Raw genomic sequence first — 24983 nt, 5'->3', positions numbered from 1 at the left:
CAGCATTGATGGAGGGTAGGGGATCCCCATCACCCAGATCTCCCTGTCCCATAGCAGGCATGGGCGTCCCATGGGACTGATGAAAGACTGACCAGGGATAGGCCAGGCACCCACAGGCAGCCCCTAGGAAAGTGGCTTGAGTCCCATGTGTAAATCCCTATATAATGATAATAGGGATAATAATGATTATAATGATATAATGACATGTAAGCATGCTTTCTAATGTGGCTGGCCAGTCTGCCCTACGTTCTTCTGGAGAAGACATCCAATGGGTAGAACAGAGTCTAGCCTTGTACTTCCAAGAAAGAAGTTTTTAATACTGAAGGAGTTGCTCCAGATTTCCACTGCTGTTCAAAACCTGGCCCCAAATGTAATAAATGGAAAGGGAAGTGTAGAGAACAGAGCCTGTTCCCATCCGCTCTGCCCTTTACGTCAGGTCTGCTCACTCTGCTTCCCAGAGCACGCACAAATGGTTCTTGCGCGGGCAGAGGCAGCACCGCAGCGGGAAGAGGAGCTGCGGTCTGATTTGCTTTATTCACGTCAGCAAAGGGGTCGGCTAAACACTAGGTGCAAAACCCGTATTGCTGGTGGCAAAGTGTGAAGCACTGAATTCACAGCTGAGCCTTCAAACCCCACACTTCGTGGGCAGGGGCTGGCGGTGGGAGAGCAACGACACAACGTAAAGGGGATCCATTTCTTAAGAAAGCAGTGGGGGAGAAGAAGCGTGGACCCGAGGAAGCGATTGCAACAGGGTCACGCTACAGCCTACCACCTTGCTGGCAATATGACATACCCGTTTTTATGGGGAAACTATTTGTGTTATGCGTGTGCGACTGGGAGGAGTCGGTCTGCTCGGTACGCCGTAGGCTCTTCGAGGCAGGGATGGTCTCTGGTGTGGTTTGCAATTGTACAATGTCTGGCATAATGCCCTGCAGCTGGCTTTGCAATGTTACTATTATTATCACTATTATTGTTGTTATTACTGTTATTATTGTTATTATCATTATCATTCTGATTACCATGATTACTATTATCATTGCTGTTATCATTTTTTTGTAATAGTGAGCAAGAACTAATAACTAACACAACCACTGATCATTAACTGCACTGATTAAGTATCATTAGTAGCAGCTATGAATACTGATTATTAAATTGAATATTTTTAATGTTAATCAAATTATTAATAATAGGCAAATCTCACTGTGTTCCTGTCATGCCTTTTTCACGTCTGGGCCAGGCCTGACTCCAGCATCCTCTGTGCAAGGAGATGGTCTACACTTCACAGAATATTTTCAGTGACCCCCTTCCTCCCCACTTATTCAGCCTTTCTCAGGTTCCCCATTTTTAATAATAATGACAACAATGATGATTCATAGATGTGAAGGGCTGGAAGGGACCTCACGAGACCCTTGAGTCCAGCCCCTCTGCACTTGGGCAGGAAAGACTGCTGGGGATGATGATGGTAATAAAATAATAATAATAATAATGACGATGATAATAATAATACCTCACTATAAAGTAGCTGTCTGATTTCTGGCATTACCAAAAGTGCTAATATGTCTCTCTGCCCCATACGAGTTGTGTAATCAAAGCCAAGACAAAGTCTGTGGAGGGCCCACCACAGAGCTGAATACAGAGAATGGCTTTGGGGTGGTATTTGGGAGCACAAGTTACTGGCAAATTACTTCCTACTGTTTCCCCAAGTGCTGTGAGAAGCCTCCCAGACCCCATCTAGCCTGTCACCCCCTAAAGTATTTGTCTTTACGGACAAGCACAAGGCCCCATCACACGCGGCAGAGGGACCCGGTGGGTTGGAAGCATTTTTAATCCGCGCTGCTAACGATGGATGCAGACTTGGTTACGTGCCGCAAAGCGGTGCACGTTCTGCGGCTCTTTCTCTCCTGTGGCTTCAAGCCTGACTGGCTGTGCAGGTCTGTTGCACATCAGATATATTGTCATGCTAGCAACACTTTATATAACCCAAAAAAGAAGCCCTTGGGAATGCACCCTGCTGCTGGGACTACGGCTGAAGGTGCAAAATGCTGCCTTTGAAAAGCGGTCTGCAACAGGGATGTTGTATGACCCTGACAGCTTCACTTTGAAGTTGGCAGTGGCTTTCCCAGGGAAATGGAGCTCAGAATTGCAGCCCCAATGATATGATATGAATGCCATGCTGCAGCATCTACCGGAGAGCTCCTCCGTGGTCATTAGCAGCAGGATTTACTGGACAAGAGTGTCCATCTGATTGCATAGGGTCTGGGAAGCTGAGCATCATCCTGTTTCCGGTGTCATTGCTCAGCTCCCTGAATGATGCCACATCTAGAACAGACCTCCTGCCCAGGTCACTACAGCGCTTGGCAGCTGGAAGTGCAGATAGAGGCATTTGCCAATGAAAATCTATTCAAGAAATAACAATTCAGGGGAATGAAACCTTTACCTAGGAGGTACCAGTTGCACCAAAATGTTTGCTGAGCAGTTTCCTTGAGTCCAGGAGAGGCTTCCTGGTTAAAAAGAGGGATGGCGAGGGTGGGCTGATGGCTGGGGCTCTGCCTGGATGCCTGGCAGGCATCTAGCCTGCTAGGCTATGGGTGGTATTGGGAAGGGGGGGAGGTTCTCACTCCCTCTTTCACGGTGGGGCAGGTGTATCCAGCCTGAAGTCTTTGCTAGATGCCGTTGCCACCCCTGTGCAGGGAGAAGGTAGCAGATGAGGGCAATGCAGTTTGCACCATCTTGCCTTGGAAGGCTTCCCCTCTCTGTCCCAGCTGTTTGGACAGCAAATCTGACCGTGTTCCTGTTACACCCTTTCCACTGCTTGGCCAGGCCTGAGTCCAGCAGCCTCTGTCCAGGGAAGCTGCTTACACTTCATTGATTTTTCCCCCCCTCCTTATTCAGCCTTTCTCACGCTTTGTGCCTTCACCCTGTCCTGCCCCATTTTTGATTAAGGAAATACAAACGTGCTCCTGAAAGCCTCCTCTCAGCATCCTTCCACCTCCTCTCTCCAGAGCTGCCTTTTGCCAGGAGGTGCGTTCGGCAGCTGTCTCCAGGTGTCTGGCTCGGGTGCACGAGGCACGTTCGCAGCCGTGTCGTGGGGGTCGGGACCTTGCTGCCTGGACGGCAGAGCCAAAACCCTGCCACCTCTGTCTCTCAAGCATGCTGTAGATGCTACACCAACCTGCAGGCAGCCCCCAGACATCCAGACATCCCGTTCCTGCATGTACGCTGGCTCCTTGCACAGCCAGGGGGTTCCTAACCCACCTGGGCGTATGGACCGTGTTGTGTCCACACCCCCAAAGCATTGCACACGCTTTTCCCAAGCACTTCTTTCACAGGCTGGTTTGCAAACGACAGCCCTGCGGTATCAACAGACCAGGGGGACTTCTGTTTTATTGGACTGTTTTCTAGATCTGCACTTTATTGCTGGGGTCCGAGACAGCTGCCATTTATAGTGCTCTATTGCTAAGCTGACTGTGATTGGGGAACATTGATTAGCTCTCAGTGATGCCTGGCTTAAGTGATTAGTGATTAATTCCTTCCATTGCTTTTTGGTTTTTTTCTTTTCCCCTCTCTCTCTCCCTCTGCAGGATATTTTCACGCCGGAATGCAAATTCAAGGAATCCGTCTTTGAAAACTACTACGTTATTTATTCTTCCACGCTGTACCGGCAGCAGGAATCTGGACGTGCGTGGTTCCTAGGGCTCAATAAAGAAGGTCAAATTATGAAGGGGAACCGGGTGAAAAAAACCAAACCCTCATCACATTTTGTACCAAAACCTATTGAAGGTATGGGAAATCCTCACGCCTTTTCTCCGTGGTCAGGTGGGGGGGGGGCCAGGGTAGGAGAAGTAGGGGGATACTGGAGCTGACATGGATTCATAGGGGGTGGAGAAGGGGGGAGGGGGTAGAGATCAGACCACAATGCACGAGTGATGGTTTGTTTGTTAAATGCTCTGCTTTTTTGGTAGTGAGAGCCTTCATTTCCCTTCCCTGTAAGCTGACAGCATATCTGCAAAGGTGACTGTGTTTGTGGTTATGAAAGGATGAACTCCCAACCCTAACGGGAGGAAGGGGCTGAGTGAGGAAGACGAGTTTCCATGGGCTTTTGCATCTTGGTCCAAGGTTCAGATAGAGCCTGCATCAGAGGGGGCTGAAAGGTGTTGTCTGCTGGCGTCTTGGCCCGTACACCCAGTCTGGGTGATGGGTCTCAGTCCCGTGCCCACCACGAGAGCCCGATGGAGATGCTGAACTTCCCTCTGCAAGGAGCAGCCAGGCAGCCTAGAGTCGAAACACGTTGCCAGGAGAAGGGCTTTGTCCTTATGCAGCTGTCCTGTGGACAGATGGAAAACTGCTTGCAGGGGTATACATCCCCGTGCCTTTTACAGACCAGAAACAACCCACCCCAGGGTTGTGTGGAAAAAGAGAAAGGAGCATCCCCAACAGAGGGAAGTCAGAGAAGGGAGAGGTGTCAGCCGGTTAAACCAGTGCCACAGGAGCAAACACCAAGACTGCCTACAACGGCGTGGTGTCATTAAGGAGATTACTTTCACTAAAGAGGATGGCAAACCAGAGCTTGGGCTTTGAGTGTCCAGCACCTGGGGGCTCAGAGCAACAGGTGCAAGGGCGTCTTTGTGTTGCTCCCAGAAAGCTTGTCTTCTGCAAGAAGGAGAAAGCTGGCCTCTCCTAGAAAGGACCCGGTGCCTGTACCCAGATGAGACCTCCAGGCCCCTTCACGCAGGGGACTGAGGGAGACAAGTGACTTCCAGGCCGTGGGTAAGCACCTCTGTAGACCTCGCCCCACAGCTTTGCCCACGAGGTGACGAGTTGCAGAGCAGGAGTTAGGACTGAGGCCAGAGGCGGCTGCAATGCTCGGAGTGAGCTGCCACATAGAGCCTCCAGGCCTAAGTGAGATGCTCAGGTTCATAGAAATCATAAAAAATGAGGGTGGGAAGGGATCTCAAGAGGTCACATCTAGTCCAACCCCCTGCTCAAAGCGGGACCAGCCCCAACTACATCGTCCCAGCTTTGTCTACCTGGGTCTTAAACACCTCCACGGATGGAGATGCCACCACCTCTCTGGGTAACCCGTTCCAGTGCTTCACCACCCTCCTCAGGAGAATTATTTTTTCTTAATATCCAACCTAATCTTCCCTTGCTGCAGCTTGAGCCCATTGCTCCTTGCTCTGTCATCTGCCCCGACTGAGAGCTTTGCAGGCTCCCAACGCAATGCATGGGAGGCGTCACTCGACTACGTGTGGGCTCTGGCATTTGAGTGGTCCAGCACTCGGATCTGCCCAAGTAGCCCATAGGGGATGCTGAGGTAGAGGGCACGTCCGAACCATTCATTGGGTAGGGAGCAGATCCCCCCATCCAACATGACACCCAAGCCACTAAAAGCATGATTGTCTCTATGAGAAAGGCAGAAGCACCAGTCTCTCCAGCTTTCTGTCTCCAGCCTGATCACGAGGAGCTGCTAAATCCCCCCCTTCCCACCCAACACAGCTTCCCATTTGCATTTCATGGGAGACCCCTGTGCTAGGGGAGAGGACAGGGTGCATGGCCCTTTAGTGTAGGCATACCAGTGCTTGGCGGGAGTCTTCCCCAAGCCTGCCTCCTCGGCTGGTTGAGCTGCTTATCTCCTCTGGCCCCTTTCTTTTCTACCTCCTCCCCTTCTGTTCCCACCCCATGTCCCAGCTGGGATGGGACTGGCTGAGGGGTGGAGTGCTTTTTGGCGGGGCCCGGCCTGTGTGTTCCCTCATTAGGGGTCCCTTTAAGTGTGGGATGCTCCACGTGTGGCCCAGGAGGTGCATGCTGGAGGGGTTTGGATAGGATGCTGCCTCCCAGCCGTGCCCAGGCATGGAGGCAGAGGCAGCTGACCTGTAGCAGCCCCCTCATTACCGCAGAGCCTGCCGCCGCTTTCATTCCCAAACCCCCACCGTTGCAGCCCGTTCTGGTTGCAGCCGCCCCCGCGCAGTTCAATCATCGCTGTCATGTAACTCCAAAGCAAGCGAGCTCTTTGAAACTTGGCAGCCAAATTAAGTTCTCCCCCCACCTCTTCCCTCCTCCAAGCTGCTTCCCAGCCAGCCTCAGTGAGCACTGCCGCATCCCATCCTTGGCTGCCTCCCAAGCAAAGGCACGTGGCAGCTTCCCCAAGCACTCTGCTGTCTGGGGCTACAGAGGACCTGGCTCCCGAGCAAATAACATGAGCTGTAGGTAGCAGAGGGCTGCATGTGGAGGAGGTGGAAGAGGGAGCTCAGGTCCATGTGACTTGCCTCTGCTGCATTCATCAAAGCCTGGGCAGGGGAGATGGTAAAGCAGAGAAGGCATTACCTTTCCTTTGTATCCGCTCTCTTTTCCTTGGCCTGAATCCAGCCCTAAGGAGCCCAAGCCACTCCTTGAGTGTCAAGATCTCCGTGTCTTCATGCAGAAGCAGCCATGCTGGGTGAATATCATAGATGGGCAAAACACCAAAATACATTGCTGGAACTTTATGTCCTGCTGGGAGATGTGTGTTGCCCGCCAGAGGCTGGAGGAGGGTGGTTATAAGCCAGCTTTCCACCCATAAGGCCTAAGCACTCATCTATTATTCTGCTCTTCTTTCATATCTCTCCCTGTGTTCTCACACATCCCCCAGCACAACGGCACCCCCAGGACCTTTGGCCAGGGCTGTAATGAAAACAATCAGTTATACTAGCACCATCAGATAGGCAGGAAGGCATGACCAGTGCTTAGAGGAGCTTATATCTTCAACAGAAACAAGGCATGTGCAAAGGGAAGGAAGGAGCGTGGAGTACAGAAGTAGGAGGACTGAGTAGTTGTACCTGGCACAGGCTTTGTGAAGGACATTTGTTCAGGTCGTGCGTATCTACAGTGTGGCCGTGTCTACATGAGACACTTCACTGCACAGTAGACTAACCTATGGTGCAGTAAAGTGTCACCATTTACATGTGAAGGTGCTTACTGCGCAGTAAATTAGTCCACTGTACCGTCAATTTACTGCACATTAAAGCCGAATAGCATGAATTGCACGTGCAGATGCTCCCTGTGTGTGCATGCACATAGATTGTTATATGACCAAAATGAAGGCACATGCAGTGAGGTGTGGGATCAGAATGGGGGCCTGCTGAGCTGGAATTTGGAGAAAAGAGGCTTCACAAGCTATATATAGGCCTCATTTCCTCCGCCACTTCAAGGGCAGTCCCTTCAGGGAACGTGGCAGGAGTGAGAAGCGCGCAGCGAAGCTACGCAGCGGCTCAGTTTAAACAGGAACCAAAGAAAGGTCCTGAAAGCAGACAGCCCAGCTCTTTTTTAGCTCACCGCCAAGGGAAACATGTTTCTTTCCTTCCAGTGGTAAAGCTGTTGCTTCTGGATCAGGAGGTCTGAAGTTCAAGTACCAACAACGCAGCAACTCCAACAAGCAAAATGTCTCCACTTTGGATAGTGGGGTTTCAGATGCATAAAAACCCAGCAATTTTAAGGCCTGATATTGCTGCAGAGTTCTTTGACGTCTCAAAAAACGCAGTTGCTTTTGGATCTTTCTGCATGAATGGAAGTAGAGGGGAGCTGCTGTTCTTTTGGGGTTTAACTCTTTGGAGTTTGCTCCTTGCAAACACTATTGCATGCACTGGAATCCCAGAAACCGTACTACGTAATAGCAGGGGGAAGTTCAGCACCTTGTCTCCAAGCACAGGAGAACAGTCAAGTGGCAGTGGTAACTCATGCACTGCAAGGTGCCAGCTCTGATGAGTGCAGAAACCCACACACTTCCACCATTTCCCTTTGCATTTTTATTTCTGGTCGTCATGGCTCAAGCCAAACAAACCTTGACAAGACTATTCTACTGTGCAGTAAAGCATCACCGTCTACACATGCAGGCACTTACTGGGCACGTTTACATGAGACGCTTAATGCATAGCAGCCTAATAACACTGCACAGTAGCATCCCAGGCAATAACCATGCTAATACACTGCTGTGTAGTAGTATTAGGCTACTGCTCAGTAAGCATCACTAAAAAAACTTGTGCCAGCGCTACTGCACAGTAACTCTAGTTACTGCACATTTCATTAGTACTGCATTAAGCAGGTACTAAAATAGGCAGTAACTTCTGCACATTAATGAACATGTAGATGCGCCTGCTGTGCAGTAAATAAGTCTACTGTGCTGTAAGCGTACTGGTCAGTGGAGCCAAATAGTATTAATTGCATGTGTAAACGTGCCCACTGTTGAGCAAACCTTTCCCTTAGCTTTAGCTGCACCCCACCATGTTCCTAGTCTAGGCAGGGCCCCAGAGGGAAGGATTTGGTGTGCAGTCTCTCCCAGGCTTGCTTGGCTGTTTTTCCCCCAAAGTCCTGATCGTCTTGCTAGATCCCAAATGTAGAAGGCAGATTCCTGTAAGCATGTGCTGCCCAGCTTCTTAGTGATAAACATTCAATCTCCTGCCCAAACCTATTGCCGTTACTGTACACTTGGCAGCTTCCCCTGTTCTTAGCCACTGAAGAGACAGCTTCTGGGGATGCCCTGGCTGGCATTTCCTCCTGGTCCTTACTGGTTTTATAATTATCCCAGCCAAAAAAAAGTTGGGGGGCCTGACTCCCTTCCCCTATCACTCGCATTGAGACAATTAAATCTCTTCAATGGAGCCTTAAATGAAAGGGACTCTTGCTTCTCACTGCTGGTTTGCAGACTGATGGCTTTCTTCCCATGAGAGGACCCCAGCTCACGCTGCATGTGATGGTATCCTCCATGCCAGGAGCTCCTGCGCCTTTCCTCTAATGTGGCCTTGAACCTGGCAACTGCAAAGTTGGCTTCCTGGTGGGAAAGGATGGTTGTAAAATGGGGCAGCCCCACAGCGAATGACTAGCTGGCTCCAAAGGACAGCGGTGGGGAGGAGGAGGAGGATGGCCATGCCTGTTTCCCTCTAAACGCCGACCACAGCCCCCTCACATAAGCAGTGGTGGCTTATGAGCTAGACACCTGGGATCAGAAGAGACGTACGTGAAAAGATGCCACAGCTGCATCTAAAGGAAAACCCACTGCTGCTCACGCCGCCGGAGAGGAAGGCCGTCACGTTGCTGGTGCCCAGGGAAAAGCTCAGTGCCTAATACCGAGCTGAAAAGAAATAAGGGAGCAGGAGGAGTGTCTGCTGAGAGGGGCCTCTCAGGCCAATGAGCAAATCCCCACAGACTTAAACCTGCCATTTTGTGGGGGGGCGTTTATTAATAGCACCTGCTCAGCTCAGCTCAACTCTTACTGCCTTGGAGATCAAGGCTCCCAAAGGCCTCTTTGTCCTGCCTAGCCGTCATTTGGCAGGATGACCGCTGCCTCCAGCGCTTGCAGAAAAGCCCCGGGGTGCAAGTCGGGGGCCAGGGAAGTGAAAACCTTTTGCTTCCATGTGTTAAGAAATGAAAACCGACCTAGCAGCTTCCTCTGGTGAAGGAAAGGACTTCTCCAGACACAGCTCTGCACCGGGGTAGTAGAGCAGGCAGCCCCCCTCGTCCCCTGCCAGGCACATTTTGCGTTGAAGGCTTTGTGTGTTTCCCCATTGGCGTCTGCCCCCATCTCTGCCCTGCGGTCCAGGCGTGTTCATTTTACGGAGTGCAAAGCACCCCCAGTTCTCACTGACGGTAGGGAAAGAGCCCTTGAACCACTGCACACATCCTTCTCCATCCCATGTTGCACACACAGAAATGGAGATGTGTAGATTTGGACGGTTTTATGTGGTGGCAGGGGGAGAGCAGAGAAATAGGGTTTCTTGCTGAATTGTAGGAAATTCAGGTTGAAGGGACCTCAGGAGGTCCCATCTAGCCCAGCCCCAACTCCACCATCCCAACACCTCCAAGGATGGAAATCCATCTTTCATGCACTGCGGTAGCTCTGACATTATTCTTCCTCTCGGAGGGTTGGTATTCCCTCCCCTCCCCTCCTTCTTATCATAATCCTAGAAATGAGAAGGTCCTGCACCACCTTGCATTAGAGCACGTTTAATTCCTCGCAATGTTTGCCCACGGTGTGTCGGCTCTCTGGCTTCTAACCACTAGCCGCCGTGCCCAAAAAGGATGGAGATGCAAGCCTGGGGTGCACTCACAACAGCTCCAGGGATGCCCCTGCCTGCTGTGAAGTACCACCCAAGGGGCAGCGGGGCAAGAAGGAGGCAACTGCTGAGCCCCCAACCCTCTCCCTTCCAGCATGAGCCCATGAGACCCAAGCTATGGAGAACCAAACCCCGGGGCAGCTGTGGTCCCCCACCAGACCTGTCGTGCATGCCCTGTGCTGTGCATCAAGGGAGCCGGAGGCTTTGCAAGCCTGTGAGGGTGGTGTGTCTGCTCAAAGCTGTTGCTGTTGTTGCTGGCTTCCAAAACGCTGTTGTGGGCAGCTCACAGCATGCCAGCAAAGCAAGGTTGCATGCTGTGCAGGCGTTGCATCGCCTCCCTGAGTCCAGGGCCGGGAGGAATGGAAGTGGCAGCATGTGGTATGGTTGTCTGTAGTGTGTCCCCCTCAGTCTGGCACATTGCTGACTGCCGCTGGACAGGGAGAAAACTCAGCCCCAGAGAGACATGCCTCCCGCACCACACACCCTTCTCCTCTTCATGGGGCTGGCACTTGGACTGGAGAGGGGCTTGACCCCCGTGGCTGGCCTCTACATTTGTGGGCATCGCTGTTCAGTGGATGCATTAGGATGTGCGTGTTGATTAGAGTCTAGCACACAGGGTCTGGCTGAATCCTTGGCTCACTGATATTAAAGTCTGTGTGTGGGTAGGTAGGTGCTCAGCTGTAAACCCCCATAAGTCTGATTCAGTGGAAAGCTGGCTCCTGAGCGTGTGAACAGCCCGTGCTCAGACCTGGGGGAGAGCCCGGACCCCGTGCCCTGTGATAGTCAGGGCTGAGCTCTGCTGCAGTGCAGTGCTGTCTAGAAAGCCAACCTGCAAGTGCCCAAGCTAGCACCAGGGGTGTTGGCTGTAGCCGTGTTGGTCTACGGACACAGGCAGACATGGTCTATCTTTTATCAGACCAACTATAGTTGGAAAAATTCTTCTTTGCAAGCTTTCGGGTACAAACACCCTTCTTCAGGCACCTGTGTTTTTAATCTCAGATATTTTCCTGATGGGGGTCAACATCATCCCCACCCCAGCTGTACACAGCTCAGCTGCCGGTAGATGCGCAGGTTTTCCTAAGCCGGCGTGCTGGATATCCCTGGCTGAGAACCAGCTGATGTGTAAAACGCAGTCCCCACCTCCACCGTCAGTGTTGTGGCGAGGTTTACAGCCAGGGCCGGGTCATCCACCAACACACCCGGCTGCCGGGCATAGGGCTGAACCACGCCGCTCACAGCGAGCTGCCAGCCGCCGCGACGATGGGATTAGAACGAGTTTGGTTCGGTGTTGACCAACCTGGTGGGACGCCCCAATGGTGGCTCGCTGGCCCGTCGCTGATCTTGGTGCGTGTCGCAAGTTATCGAACTCAACGCCGGGGTCAGCAGCCGTGGCCTGTATTATACAGCAGGTCGGACTCGATCCCTGCTAGCTCTGCCAGTCCACAAATGCGAGCGCTTCCCGTCTAGACGGATGCCGCTTGCGTACGCCAACTCACCGAGTCTGCGTAACGCGGCTGCGTGGGAACAGGCCGTGTCGCTGTGTATCCGTATTGTGTAGGCCGGGATGGCGTGCATGGGGTAACTTCCACAGCCAAGCGCCCCGCGCTGCTCTCCCCTCTCTTCCGTGATCTGCTCCCTCGGGTTTTGCGCTGATTCTGCGAGAGGCGCGGTACGTCTGCTTTGCTCGTCTCCACTTTTGTTTAGTGTCCCTGCCTGGCTCATTTGCTACTTCAGTGCATGGATTTCTTAATTAGTTTTAGCTGTGTGTCCTGTCTAATTGTGTGCTGCTTGATTCGTATTCGTGACTTGGATTTGCAAGGTGAGGGAGTGGGTCTGGATGCTCACCATGGTGGAGAACTAACCTGTGGGGGTCAGGACATGTCCCATTGCCCTCCCTGCTGCAGTGAAGTTTCTCAGTGGGTTGTGGGCGAGCACGTGCATCCTTCTGGGCACGCAGACAGAACGGTGGGAAGGCAAAGGAGGACTGTCAAGGCTTGCAGGATGTAGCCAGCATCCTCGCTGCTGCCAGGACTAGGGGGAATTTGGGGCTTCCTCTTGTTCCTGTGGTTTGTTTGCCAAGCAGACGAGGTGCAGGGTAGTGCTCAGGCTGGGAGCTTAGGATGCTTGGATTTTATTCAGCATCAATTCAAGATAAGCAGGTCATTCATTCTCTTTCCTTTTGTATTTCCCGTTGAGAACAGCCTTGCCCACGGTACTTTACTATTCAGTACAGGCTTCACTGGGGTGTCGTGAGGCTCAGTTAGAGTGCGCAATTAAAGTGCTTCAAGAGCCTTGGATGGCAGGCTTGCTATATGGGCAAATGAATGTTTTTCATTGCTGAGATATTCTGTGCAATATTGCCTATATTGCTCTGCACTTGACTGCACTTTATTGCCGCCCTACGTTATTCTGCATTACTATAAATGTTTTTGTAGATAAGAGTGAAATGCCAAGCAATTGCAACATTTTCGATCTGGCTCTAATTGCTGAGATTTATTTGGAAATCAGGGCAAGGCTACCAGCATCCAGGGGAATTGCACTTTGCCATAGGTGGTGCCCCCCCCCCTTCTTTATTCACATCATTTAGACTGGAATTGTTTAATTTTTCCTTGGACTTGCTCTTGTTGAGGAACCAGAACCAAACTACGATGGGCTTGATTCTCCCCACTCAGCCATGCTGTAATAGCCTAGCAAACAGTGTGGTATTCGGCCCCTCTGAGGGACCCTGCCAGGATTGGAAGGGTCAGCTTTGCTACCTGGCCCCATCCCTGGTTCCCATTTCCAGCACATTTGCCCATGAGAAGGGTCAGGATTTGGATGGATGGTCCAGAAGGCCCTATTTGAAACGGGAGCCTTGACGTTTCTCCTGATGGGGTCAAGCAGAGACCCTTATTCAACAGCTGAGGTTGCAGGCAGATGGCCTGAGCTAGCCCTGGCTACGGCTCGAGCGGCCAGGAAGCAGCAGCATGCGGGTGCATTGGAAGGGACAGGCGGGGGAAACACCTCCTTGCTGTCTCCAGTTGCACGTCCAGCAGTGCGAAGGCAGAGCGGGCTCCATCCTGTGTCACATCGCACCTGAATGGCACGCGGGCAGCCGCGGCCCCGCAGCGCTTGGACCTTGCTCGCCATTTGGGGCTTGACTCCCAGCACACATGCATGCACACGCCGCTGAGTGTGCTCGATATGACTGTGCTCTGGCTGGGTGGGTACATGCATAACGCTGGGCAAGGACCCCAGTGGGGGCAGAGCAGCAGCCTTCTCACTGTGTGGCCGGTAGCCTCGCGGTTAGGACGCTCCTCCAGGGAGCAGGACACGCGGGGTCCCTGCTCCATCGCCGAGGCAGGATGCAGCAGTGCAGTAACTGCTAAGCCTCTTGACAAGGGTATTGGTCTAAAACCTGGGAGCCCTGCCCTGATTCCCCCCCCGGCAGGTACAAACCCAGCGGGGTTGTATTCCCCCACCCGAGGTGAGACTGATTTGGAGACAGAGGAAGTGCTGAGGACGTATTTGCTCTCACAATACAAGAACGAGGGGTCGCAACACGAAACAAGCGGGCAGTAAATTTAAAAGTAACAACAGGCAGCTCTTTTACACCCCGTGCGTCATTAGTGTGGGGCTCGTGGCCACCGGATGTGGTGGAAGCTGCAAGAAGGGACTGGACGCATCCTTGGAGGAAAGGGGCCGGGCCTTAAAAACCTCCAAGGATGGAGACTCCACCACCTCTCTGGGTAACCTGTCCCAGTGCTTTACCACCCTCCTGGTGAGGAAGCTTTTACTAACATCCAACCTCAACTTCCCTTGCCGCAACTGGAGGCCGTCGCTCAGATCATGAAGTGCAGTAGGACGGAGCCCTGTAAGTGCCTCCCAGCATGGGGAGGCTCGCAGGAGCAGAGGAGACATGCTGCATCAAGCTACAACACAGGTGGCTTCTCCCTGTCTCGACGAGGCTTTGCTTCCTCCCTGCCCCGGGGCTTGGCACAGCGTGGCCCGGTGTGATCCCAGCACCGAGCGCAGACCCCAGCACGTGGCTAGAGGGTACAACAGGTTTGGGCACAAGGCTGCAGTCGCACAGACGGGGATGCTTTTCTTGTCTCACGTATTTCCTGCTGACAATTCAAGGGAGGGAGCCAGGCTGATGCTTTGATGCGTTTCTTGCTGGTGTTGGCACCTCGAGACTATACATGGCACCGTAAAGGAGGGTGTTGGTATACACAGCTATGCATAGATGTGTGAAAAGAGCAGACACTAGGGACGACTTAGCTGGGAGCGACCGGGTCAGCCCTTACTCCCTTTAGAGGAGTGAAGGCTCCAAAGGCTGCAGCTGCCAGCTCAGGCAGAAAGGACCACGAGTAATGGGACAAACCGGGATTTTCTGTGCAAGTGATGTGCGTGTGTGTAGGGAGGGAGATGGGGGCAGGGGGAAGGCTAGGAAACCCAATCCTTCATACAAATAATGGACAAAGAGCCCAGTCTCTATAGCAGCACGTGAGCTAACTGTTGCCCTTTCCGTCCACAGTGTGCATGTACAGGGAGCCATCGCTGCATGAAATCGGAGAGAAACAAGGACGCTCAAGGAAAAGTTCAGGGACACCAACTATGAACGGAGGCAAAGTCGTGAACCAAGACTCAACATAGCTGCAAAACACCCCCCTTGCCCCCACTTCCTGTCGTCCCCCTCCCGCCCACCTGCCCACCCCACCCGGTGAAACCACACGAGACCACCACAAACTGAGCAAGGCAGGACCTACCAGTAGCGGCTAGGATTCTGAACTCAAAATCTTTTGTTGAGTAGGATGAGGAAAACGACCCCCCAATCTTGCCTGTCGCAACGTTTTAGAAAAACAAAACAAAACAAAACAACCCCCCCTCCCCCAAAAGTGAAGAGAAAAAAAAGTTTTAAATCAGAACTCCATTAACATTTGCAAAAGCAATTGTTTGCTCTGTGATCAAAAGGGGGGAAAAAAACTCATCTCTGCATAATAATACTACTATGACAACTACTAATAAAGTAATAAACACTAACGACAAGAGTACTACTGCTACTAATAAAGATGTTACCTTTAAAAATAAAACAGAGCTTTTGGAAAATTGAACTTGGCGAGCAATGTGCCGGAAGCCGGCGAGACGAAAGGTTGCGCTCGCTGTGCTTTCGTGTTGTTCTTCCACGTCCCACTCGCATCCGGGGGGGGGTTGTCGAGCAGGAAAGGCAGGGATGGCACCTGATGCTGAATTAAATAAATGACCTGGGGTGCTGGCCCTTGCAGACTGGGAACCAGCTGCATTTGGCTTCTCCATCCGCGCTAGAACAGCATCCTTGGGTGATGGTGGCATGACCGGTGCATGCCTGAGCTGGGCGTACATCTTGTGTCCTTTCCTTCCCTTTTGTTTTTCCATGGTTAGCTGCCAGGGGAGTTTCATAAACAGGCTTTTGCGCCTTGCAAGGTGAATTGGTTAATTCATTAGGTGTTTAGGATGCTGAGACATGCGGTTTTACTACTGTGAAATGAGAGGGGGATAAAGCTACCGAAACGCCTGCAATCGAGCAGGAAGGATGGAGAGTTCATTGCACAAGGGCCTGGTGTGTGCACGGGAGAGGAGCAGGGCTGCTGGGGGGGCAGCGAGAGGAGGAGGGTGAGTGTGCAGGGTGTGTGCGAGAGACTAGATGGCTTTCTTTACCACTTCACTTGCAGCTCAGCCACTCTCCAGCCCCGCTGTGTTTTTCTGCACACATATTCATGTACCAAGTGGCGATGCCCTCTTACCCCAGCTGAGCCTGGTTTAGCAGGAGAGTCCCGGAGAAACGTCCCTGTACGCAGTCTCCCTGCGCACAGGCCAGCAGCAAGGTGGAGTGATGGGCAATGTGTGGTCTCCACACGGCTCCTCTCTCGGTTTGCTGCCGGAGAGCCCTTTCCCTGGAGGAAACAAAGCCCCAGCGTGTCGGCCCCATGAAGGCAGGGGAGCAGCGTTTGCATCTCCTCCACAGCAGCTGAGCTCTTCCCTCGGCTTTGCAGAGGAATCCCGCCCTGGGGGCTCCAGTCCTGCAAGCACCACTCTCCATCACTGCCCGCTGACACCCCTTCTCAATCCCTGCCCATCACCGGGGCATCTGGCCTCTTCCCAGAGTTGGGCCTCGCGGCGTTAGCTGCAGTAGGAATATATCTAGCGTCCCGGGAAGCCGTGGCTTTGGTTTGCTTCTTGAGCTTCTCAGGCTTCATCCAGCTGCCTGTTGCCTGCCATGGCCAAGGTGGGCCCGGCATCCAAGGACAAGGAGAGTAGGAAACTGATGGCCGCGAGGGGCTGGGCAGAGGCAGACACGGCGTTAAGGCTACACACGGGAGAAGTCCTCTAAGTCATGAAACCCACTGATGCAAAGCTTTCTGGTGCGTGAAATGCAATAGAAACCAGTACAATCACCGCTTCGTCCCTGGCCCTGCTGCAGCTGGGCTGTGATTGCAGGTGGCGCTGACTGCAGTTCGCTTCTGGTGCCAAGCAAGCTGGCGGAAGAACGCCAACCGGTGTGAAAACAGAACGACACGTGCGCGCACATATACACACATGCATATGCATGCACACATGCATGCACGCATGGGGTTGGTTCCTGGCCTCCACAATTAAGAAAGCACACGCCAAAACAAATGCCAGAGGCTACGGCGGACGCTGCGTTTCCACGTGAAGAGACGTGCTTGAGCCTGTTCGCACCCTGCTTGGGAAAGCTGAAGCCTTGCCATAAAGCCCCATTTTTCTGGTATCGCTGCTGCCATCGTCTTCCCTGCTGCCCCTGCACAGCCTGGGGTAGCGCCTGGAGCGCGAGCCGTGGCTAGCCAAGCAGCCCTGCAGCTTTGAGCTGCTTCAGTTCGACTCTTCCTAAGTTACTCCTCCAAGAGGTGAGCAGGGCTGGATCGCTGAGGCAACGAGGGCTTCTTTTCGAAGCCGCGGCAGCGAAAGACTTCAGGGCGAGCTTGCGGGCCGGAGCCACGGGCATCCTAGTTGCTGCAAGGCTCAGCCTACGTGGCGGGCATGGAGCTGTGTTGTGGACTGCTAACCAGCCACGGGCCCATGCAGTGCCTGGGCTTCTCAGTAATGCACGGCCTCAGACGAGGGTCCATGCAAGCCAGCGTTACGCTGGGGAGAAGCAACTGGGCTTGCCTGGTCTTTCGCTTTCTGGCTGGATGAACTATTGATCACTTAAAAGTTGGCCTCTTTCCTCTCTGGCCAGTGTTTTAACTCCTGGCCTCCTGTGAGCCACGTCGGCAGCTCCACCACCCGCCCCTAAAAGGCTGGTCGACCTGCTTCAGGCACCGGCCCTGGGAGTAGGTGCAGGGTGCTGCACTTCTGCATTGCCTCTCTCAGGTGTTTCCACCCGTGGCATCTTTTGTCTAGAGCTGGGTGCCTCCGTCCCCTTCTGGGCTGACCTGAGATCACAGCAGGTGGAGCTGCAGAGACACCCCTTTCTCCTGTGCTAGGGGCACAAGTCCCTCCATCGCACACTAGTGTTAAGCACAGGCTTCGCACATGGGACAGGCAGAGGCCTCTCACGGAAACCCTTGTGGGATGGGGGCCACAAAATTCAAATGTGGGACCACTTGTTGGGAAGAAGGTTAATGCCATCACTGGAAGCCCAGAGGTCCATCCCAGCCTCCAAGACACCTTCACCCATTGAATCCACTGAGCACGCGGTTGTGAGTTCGGTGGTGTGTCCTTTTCTCCCTGGGATAGTTGCATGGGCAGGTTGCAAAGGCAGTTTGCACTCCTGTGCAAATCCACACAGTAGTGTAACTGGGAATGATGGGCACCAGCCCCATTTCCCCCAGCGTGAGGAGGGTGGCCCCAGAAGACTGTGGGCGCAGAGCTAGGAGCGGCCGGCCTGCGGACACATGCAGCTCCAACACCTTGCCAGCCTGGTCCCCAGCCCCATTGCAGCTTTAGCAGGGTTGTGGGGGTATGAGGGGTGTTGTTTCACAATCTGCCACCCAACCAGACACAGAAGGGGACATGGGCACAAAACCGCCATTCTCATCTCCTGCTTTTCATTGATGCTTTCTAGTGTCAAGGTCGGGATGCTGGATTCAGCCTTCCAGCGCTGGTACAACTTCTGCCCCCATCCATCATCTCCCATAGCTTCTCTGAGGAATTGCACTGTTGATTTTAAAAGCACAGGAACCAGGGCCATTTGTTCAGCTTAGAAGTGAAAAGAGGAGGTCAGCTCCTGCTCTCAGACGCACTGAAGCCGCCGATGATCTGGACCTAACGCCTAGCAGCAGAAGTTGGCCGGAAGGCTTTGCTGTTAAAAGAAAGCTGTTCTCTCCCGGGACGGACAACTAAAATGCCACGGCTCAGCAGCAGGATGAATAATTCACATGCCTAAAAACAGGGGAGGCTGCCATGCTCGTCGAGCGAACAGAGGCAAGCTGACGGGAGGCCCAGACGCCAGCGCGTCCGTGAGAGCCGAGCGCCGAGTTCTCGTCGCTGTTGCTTGATTTTAACGGCTGCCCCTTTGCAGCCTCACGTCGATGCCAACGCTAGCGCTCGCTAGCTTGGAAACATCGAGGGCAAAGACGCCGTTGCGGTTTATGGCGGTTTGGAGCATCACAGGTTTAATGAAGACAATGCAAGAAAATAGGCTGTTTTCCAACATGGTTTCAATGGAAAAGCCCTCGCGGGCATAAGTTGATCGTACTCAGCCTCCGTCAGCTTCAGAGAGCACCGAGGATACGTTTGGTGCTCCGGGCTGGAGCTCCCCAGGTGCCCGTGGCTGAAACTCAGTCCTCCAAGATCCTCCACAGCTGCGGTCTCATGCTTGGGAAGCCGACGTGCCCTTGTTTCTGCCAGGGATGCCCCCGTGGTGCATGGTCCGAGAGCATCTACCAAGCCAGGCCTAACACGAGACGTGCTATCGTGTCGCTGCACCCCATACTCAACCCCCATGTGCATGTACGTGGCCAAATGCTTTACCCAGTTGCAGCTTCACCCAGTGTGGGGGGAGTTGGTCCCTCCTGCCCACGCAGCAAAGTGATCCAATGGCGGTAGGAAAGGCATCCTCACTTAAACAACCATCAGGCTCTTTGAATTGCCTTGGCAGCCCAGCTGTGCACACTTCTTGGCTCTGTCCAGCCCCCAGCCAGGAGGCAACACTGTCAAATCTCTCCCTGGCGGTGGCACTGCCGGCCAGGCACCCAGCAAGGGCAGGCGGGTGTAGCGGATGGGCGATGCCTTAGTTTTCAGATCACCCTGAGAGCCAACATCTCCAGCCCCTTGCACTGATGCAATGCCACTCCTGTGCAAATCCACACGGTAGTGTAACTGGGAATGGGCACCGGTCCCATTTCCCCCAGCGTGAGGAGCGTGGCACCAGGAGACAGTGTGGGCGCAGAGCTAGGAGTGGCCGGCCTGCAGACGCATGCAGCTCCAACACCTTGCCAGCCTGTTCCCCTGCCCCACTGCAGCTTTAGCAGGGTTGTGGGGGTATGAGGGGTGTTGTTTCACAATCTGCCACCCAACCAGACACAGAAGGGGACATGGGCACAAAACCGCCATTCTCATCTCCTGCTTTTCATAGCTCAGGTCCTGGCCCCCTGTCCAAGGGCTGTTGTTAACAATGCAGAACCCTGTGCTATATCTTATATGTGCCACAACTGGCATTCAAGAGGCATCGAAGGGTATGGCTGGGTGCAGGGCTGGCTTCAAGGAAAGTGGTGCTCACAGCCATCCCTGCCCCAGAGCATTGGAGGCAGTAAGAGCATGTTCAACCTGCAGCAAAGGACGTGTAGATTCAAACCCTGTGAAGTGGAGGGAGGCCTCGAATGCAAGTCTGTGACATGCTGTAACCTCCAAGTGATTTGTGCAGGAGAAAGACCTGCTGCTGCCTTTTACTGCCCGTAGAGACATTAGTTGTCCTGCTTACACAGACAGTGGGGGTGGGAAGCGGAGCAGACAGCGGTGTCTCAGCACAAGGGACATCTTCCCCACTGGAGCAAATGTGGAGGCATGCCCCTCTATAGCTGCGGATCCATTCCCAGAGGTGTCTAAGTGCCACTCATTCAAACGCATGGGAGCGCCGGGTGCCCTGTGTTAGTGGAGCAAGACATCCTCCATCCTATTGCTGCCTCTCCTGATCCTCTGCTAGCTGGATGGATGCCCCAACACATATGATGTTTCTTCTTCTTCTTATTATTATTAATAATAATAATAATAATAAGTAAAATTTACCTTTGTTTTTACGCTCCTGCATAAAGCCAGGAAAAGGAGTGGCCACTGAGTCAGCCCCAGAAGACCCATTAAGCAGTTTCATAGATTTCATAGACATTAGGGCTGGAAGGGACCTCGGGAGATCATCGAGTCCAGTTAATGGCTACCCAGTTAGCCTAATACGCAGGGCACCGTCCTATACATAACAGGCCCCTGGCTTAGCCATTGCCCAGAGCCTGCAGAGAAAGGGAACTTACTTTCTGCATCATAGTCTTTTCCTTAATGCCAGGGAGAGAAAAATAAAATATGCAAATTGGTGTCTAGAGAGCCAGGCTTGTTCCTCAGAGTCTCCTGGAAAGGAAACACGAGCTGGAACAGTTGATGTATGGTGACAAATTAGCAGCCCATATATTATATATATATATATATATATATATATATGCCCGTCTATCTGTCTATCTATCTGCCCATATATATATGCCCATATATATATATATGCTCCTATACAAGCCCATATATATATAGAGAGAGATATATACACACATGCCCATATATATATATACACACGCCCATATATCTATCTACGCCCATATCTATCTATCTATCTTTCTATCTATCTATCTATGCCCATATATATATATACCTCTCTATTTATCTATCTATATATGCCTCTATATATAGCTATCTATATATGCCTCTCTCTATATATATATCTAGATCTAGATCTATGCCTCTCTCTATATATATATGCCTCTCTCTCTCTCTCTCTCTCTCTCTCTCTCTCTCTCTCTCTCTCTCTATATATATATATATATATATATATAAAAACTTTCTGGTGTGGGATCCCTGCCATAGCCTTGGTGCACTCACGCTCTCGCTCCCGGCACTGTCTCCAGGAGGGTGACTGAAAGCAGCTTCAGAGGGGAGGCATGAGACATGGCTGATGTCGTACACACCAGGGCCAAGTAAAGCTCATCTGTTAATGAGTGTGCTGGAGGCACATGGACCCTCCTCTCCCCACCTCCAAATTGAGTCAGGGTTGAATTATGCCCAAGGCCTTGCTGCACCCACAAAGTAGACAAACGTGTGTATCCTGCAGTACACCCTGCCCTGCTTCGACTCCAGGAGCAGCTGCCGTCTCACACGGCATCCTTTTCCCCACCACAACACCTGTGCAAGTGAAGGAAGCAAGGAACAGGCCTTGCTGCCACCAAAGCCCCACTCAGACTCAACATCACCTATGAGGTTCTCCTGCAACTAGGGTCCCATCCAGACATGCAGGTAAAGGCGCAGGGCAGGAGACGTGCTTGTGGAATTGCACTTCAGATCCTATCCCACCTTCCTGGCAGCGCAGGGGAGCCGGGGACCACAATCCTGGGCTCCCCCTGTCCCGGCAAGTCGCAGGCTCCTGTGACTGGGAGCCCCCTCAGCTGGCCAGGATCTCAGCCTTGGGGGCATTCCTGGCCACACATACAATTAATGGGGTCATAGGAACCAGCCAGAGTAATTACGCATTTTTTGTGGAACATTTTTGTGGCCTATTTCTTGTCTTCGAATCACAGCATCATAGAAAAGGGACCTCGGGAAGTCACATCTAGCCCAACTCCCTGCTCCAAGCAGGACCAGCCCCAAGTCCATCATCCCAGCCAAGGCTTTGTCTGCCCGGGTCTTCAAAACCTCCAACGATGGAGATCCCACCACCTCTCTGGGGAGTCTGCTCCAGTGCTTCACCACCCTCCTAGTGAGAGAGTTTTTCCTAATATCCAACCTCCACTTCCCTTGCTGCAGTTTGAGCTCATTGCTCCTTGTCCTTTCATCTGCCCCCACTAAGGACAGCCCAGCTCCATCCTCTTTGCAGCCCCCCTGCAGGGAGGTGAAGGCTGCTACTCAATCCCCCTCGGTCTTCTCTTCTGCAGACTCAATAAACCCATTTCCCTCAGCCTCTCCTCACCAGTCCTGTCCCCCAGCCCCACAACCATTTTCATTGCCCTCCGCTGGACTCTCTCCAACATGTCCACATCCTTTCTGTAGTGGGGGCCACAGCTGGACACAGGACTCCAGATGTGGCCCCCCCAGTGCTGAATAGAGGGGAAGAATCACTGTCCTCGACCTGCCGGCACCGCTCCTACAAATGCAGCCCAGGGTGCTATTACCCTTCTTGGCACCAAGGGTGCACTGCTGGCTCCTGCCCAGCTTCTTGCCCCCTGTCCCCCCAGGTCCTTTTCTACAGAGCTGCTGCTCAGCCCATCACCCCCAGCCTGCCCCAGTGCAGGGGATCGCTCCCTCCTCAGTGCAGGACTTTGCACTTGTCCTTGTTGAACCGCATGAGATTCCTTGTGGCGCAATCCTCCAATTTGTCGGGGTCACTCTGCATCCAGAGTATCTACTACTCCCCCCAGCTTTGTGTCATCCACAAATTTGCTTAGGGTGCACTCATCCCATCTTCTATCATTTTATGATGGCTTTAATCACACTTTATGTAATGTGTCACAGGGGCCTAGAAGCGTGTCCAGGGGCCACGTCAGAGCCAGAGCTCTCTCAGAACAAGTGTGCTGAGAACGCAGCTCCAGGGGATCCACCCAGGGGAACCAGGGACTGATCTTGGGAGGCTCCAACCTCAACCGGCCTTCTGGAAAGCACAGGAGGCTTCGGCATAGTGGTTAGGATTGCTCTTGGCATCTGGGACCTAGGCTTTATATCAGCTGCACTGCACTCTGCTGCACAGCCAGGGTTAATTTGGTCTTTGAGAAACACCCGTGATGCTTGCTAAGCACTAAGAAAATGGAGCTGCTCCTTCAAAGAAAAGCTCCAGATAAAGAAATTATAAGTCTATGGGTACTGCATCTAAGAAGAGACAGAGGATTACCGTCTTAAGACTCTATTAAGAATGGGTTATATATTGTTCCATTTTCCATGCTCATTACCATCATTGCCACAATAATAGATACACGCTGTGCTTTTTTTCTATTCTAGTACAATTCCCCCCCTGGGAACTTAATATCTCAGTTTAAATACTGAACGGAGTTGGTGAAAGGATGCAGGATGCTTCTGCAGTGTTAACCTTGCACGTTAATCTGCATTTTAGTGAACCCCTTTCTTATCATTTGGTAAATTGGTTAACAAGGGGGCAGGGAAGGAGAAGCCAACGGTTAGCCAATGAGATTTGAGGACGCTGCAAAGGTCATAATACTGCAGACACCTTCCCAAAAGCAGGGTACCTGATGCATCTCTCTAATGTCTGTTAATCAACTCTTTCCTGTCCATGGTGCATCCACACCTTGAATACGATGCCCCATTCATGTCCCCAAATTTCAGAAATGACTGAGAAGACTTCGAGATGGTCCAGAGAAGGGCAACATGGATCACTGGGGGTGTGGAGGGGCTTCCATAAGAGAGGAGACTGAATAGGCCAGGTCTATATGGTTTAGAAAAGAGATGCTTGAGGCAGGCATGAGAAGGGTTTACTAAAGGGTGAAGAGAAAGTCAGGTGGGATTTACTATGGACTAGCTTTCACACTCCAAGAATGAGGGGTCACGGTATGCAATGAGCAGGCATTAAAGTTGAAAACTGAAACATGGAGTTATTTAACACTCAGCATGTCTTTAAAGGTAGAGCTCGTTGCCACCAGATGAGGTGGAAGCTGAGAGCTTAACCAGATTCACCAAGGGATCGGGCACATGGGGGGAGCAAAGGGGCATCAGTTGCTATTGGGCAAGGGAGTAAGGGGCATCAGACCTGTCTGGCCCTCAAATGCTGGAGGCTGCAAGGGAGAGAGAAACAGAGGGAAAACCCTGCTCAGCCCCAGGTCTCTCTCAGCATCTGCTCTCTGCCCGTGTAGCAGGGATGGACTGATCGATGGTCTGGCCTACTTCTTACGTCTTTGCATCGACAAGATATTGATAGTGTCCTTGGTCCCCCTGCTTTACCCGTAGCGTGTTAAAGGGTGGTTTTGATGTCTTGGGCATCGTGCCTGGTAGGTGCTGCAAAAGATGATTGTCTAAAGTTTTAAGGACTAGATTAGACTAACACTTGACTGGGCTGTTCAGTCAGCCCTGCCTTGAGCAGGGGGCTGGACTGGGTACGACCTCCTAAAGCCCTGCCCAATCCCACATTTTTGCTTTTGTATGTGTGAGATGTTCATATGCTCTGGCTATAGGGCCCACATGCTGGCACAGAAAGAAAGGACTCCAACTCTACTGCTTGCCATATGGCTGTACTTTAAAAGAGATTATTTGGAAGGCCTGACTCTGGGTAACACTCGGGAGGGTGACTTATATTGGAAAAGGAAATAAACAGGGAATGTTTCACAGACTCATAGACAGTGAGGGTTGGAAGATACCTCCGGAGGTCACATGCAGTCCAACCCCTGCTCCAAGCAGGACCAGCCCCAACTACTTCATCCCAGACACAGCTTTGCCGAGCCAGGTCTTAAAATCCTCCAAGGATGGAGACTCCACCACCTTTCCAGGTAGCCTGTTTCGGTGCTTCACCACCCTCCAAGATTTGAGCAAGATTTTTTTCCCTTATATCCAACCTGAACTTCTCTTGCCGCAATGTGAGCCCATGGCTCCTTCTGCCATCTGCCCCCACGGAGACCAGTCCAGCTCCATCCTCTTTGCACCCCCCTGCAGGGAGGTGAAGGCTGCTGTTCAATCCCCCTCGGTCTTCTCTTCTGCAGACTCAATCAGCCCATTTCCCTCAGTCTCTCCTCA

At 52.4% G+C, this 24983-nt stretch overlaps 1 protein-coding gene across 3 annotated transcripts in view; it reads left to right on the top strand.

The window, feature by feature from the left end:
- FGF12 (fibroblast growth factor 12) overlaps positions 1 to 14950 on the top strand; it is a 212880-nt gene extending 197930 nt beyond the window's left edge. For all 3 annotated transcript variants that reach the window (XM_019532922.1, XM_019532923.1, XM_019532924.1), the window contains exons 4-5: positions 3582 to 3780; positions 14602 to 14950. In XM_019532922.1, coding sequence (XP_019388467.1) covers positions 3582 to 3780; positions 14602 to 14720 — 318 coding nt within the window. In that variant the 3' untranslated portion in view covers positions 14721 to 14950. The remainder of the gene's footprint in view (positions 1 to 3581; positions 3781 to 14601) is intronic.
- The last annotated feature ends 10033 nt before the right edge of the window (positions 14951 to 24983 follow it).

Source organism: Crocodylus porosus, unplaced genomic scaffold (assembly GCF_001723895.1).
Source record: "Crocodylus porosus isolate Cpor-Errol unplaced genomic scaffold, CroPor_comp1, whole genome shotgun sequence".
NCBI classification, from domain to species: Eukaryota; Metazoa; Chordata; order Crocodylia; family Crocodylidae; genus Crocodylus; species Crocodylus porosus.
The sequence above is the reverse complement of the archived record's forward strand: the minus strand, read 5'-3'. Positions and strand labels throughout refer to the sequence as shown.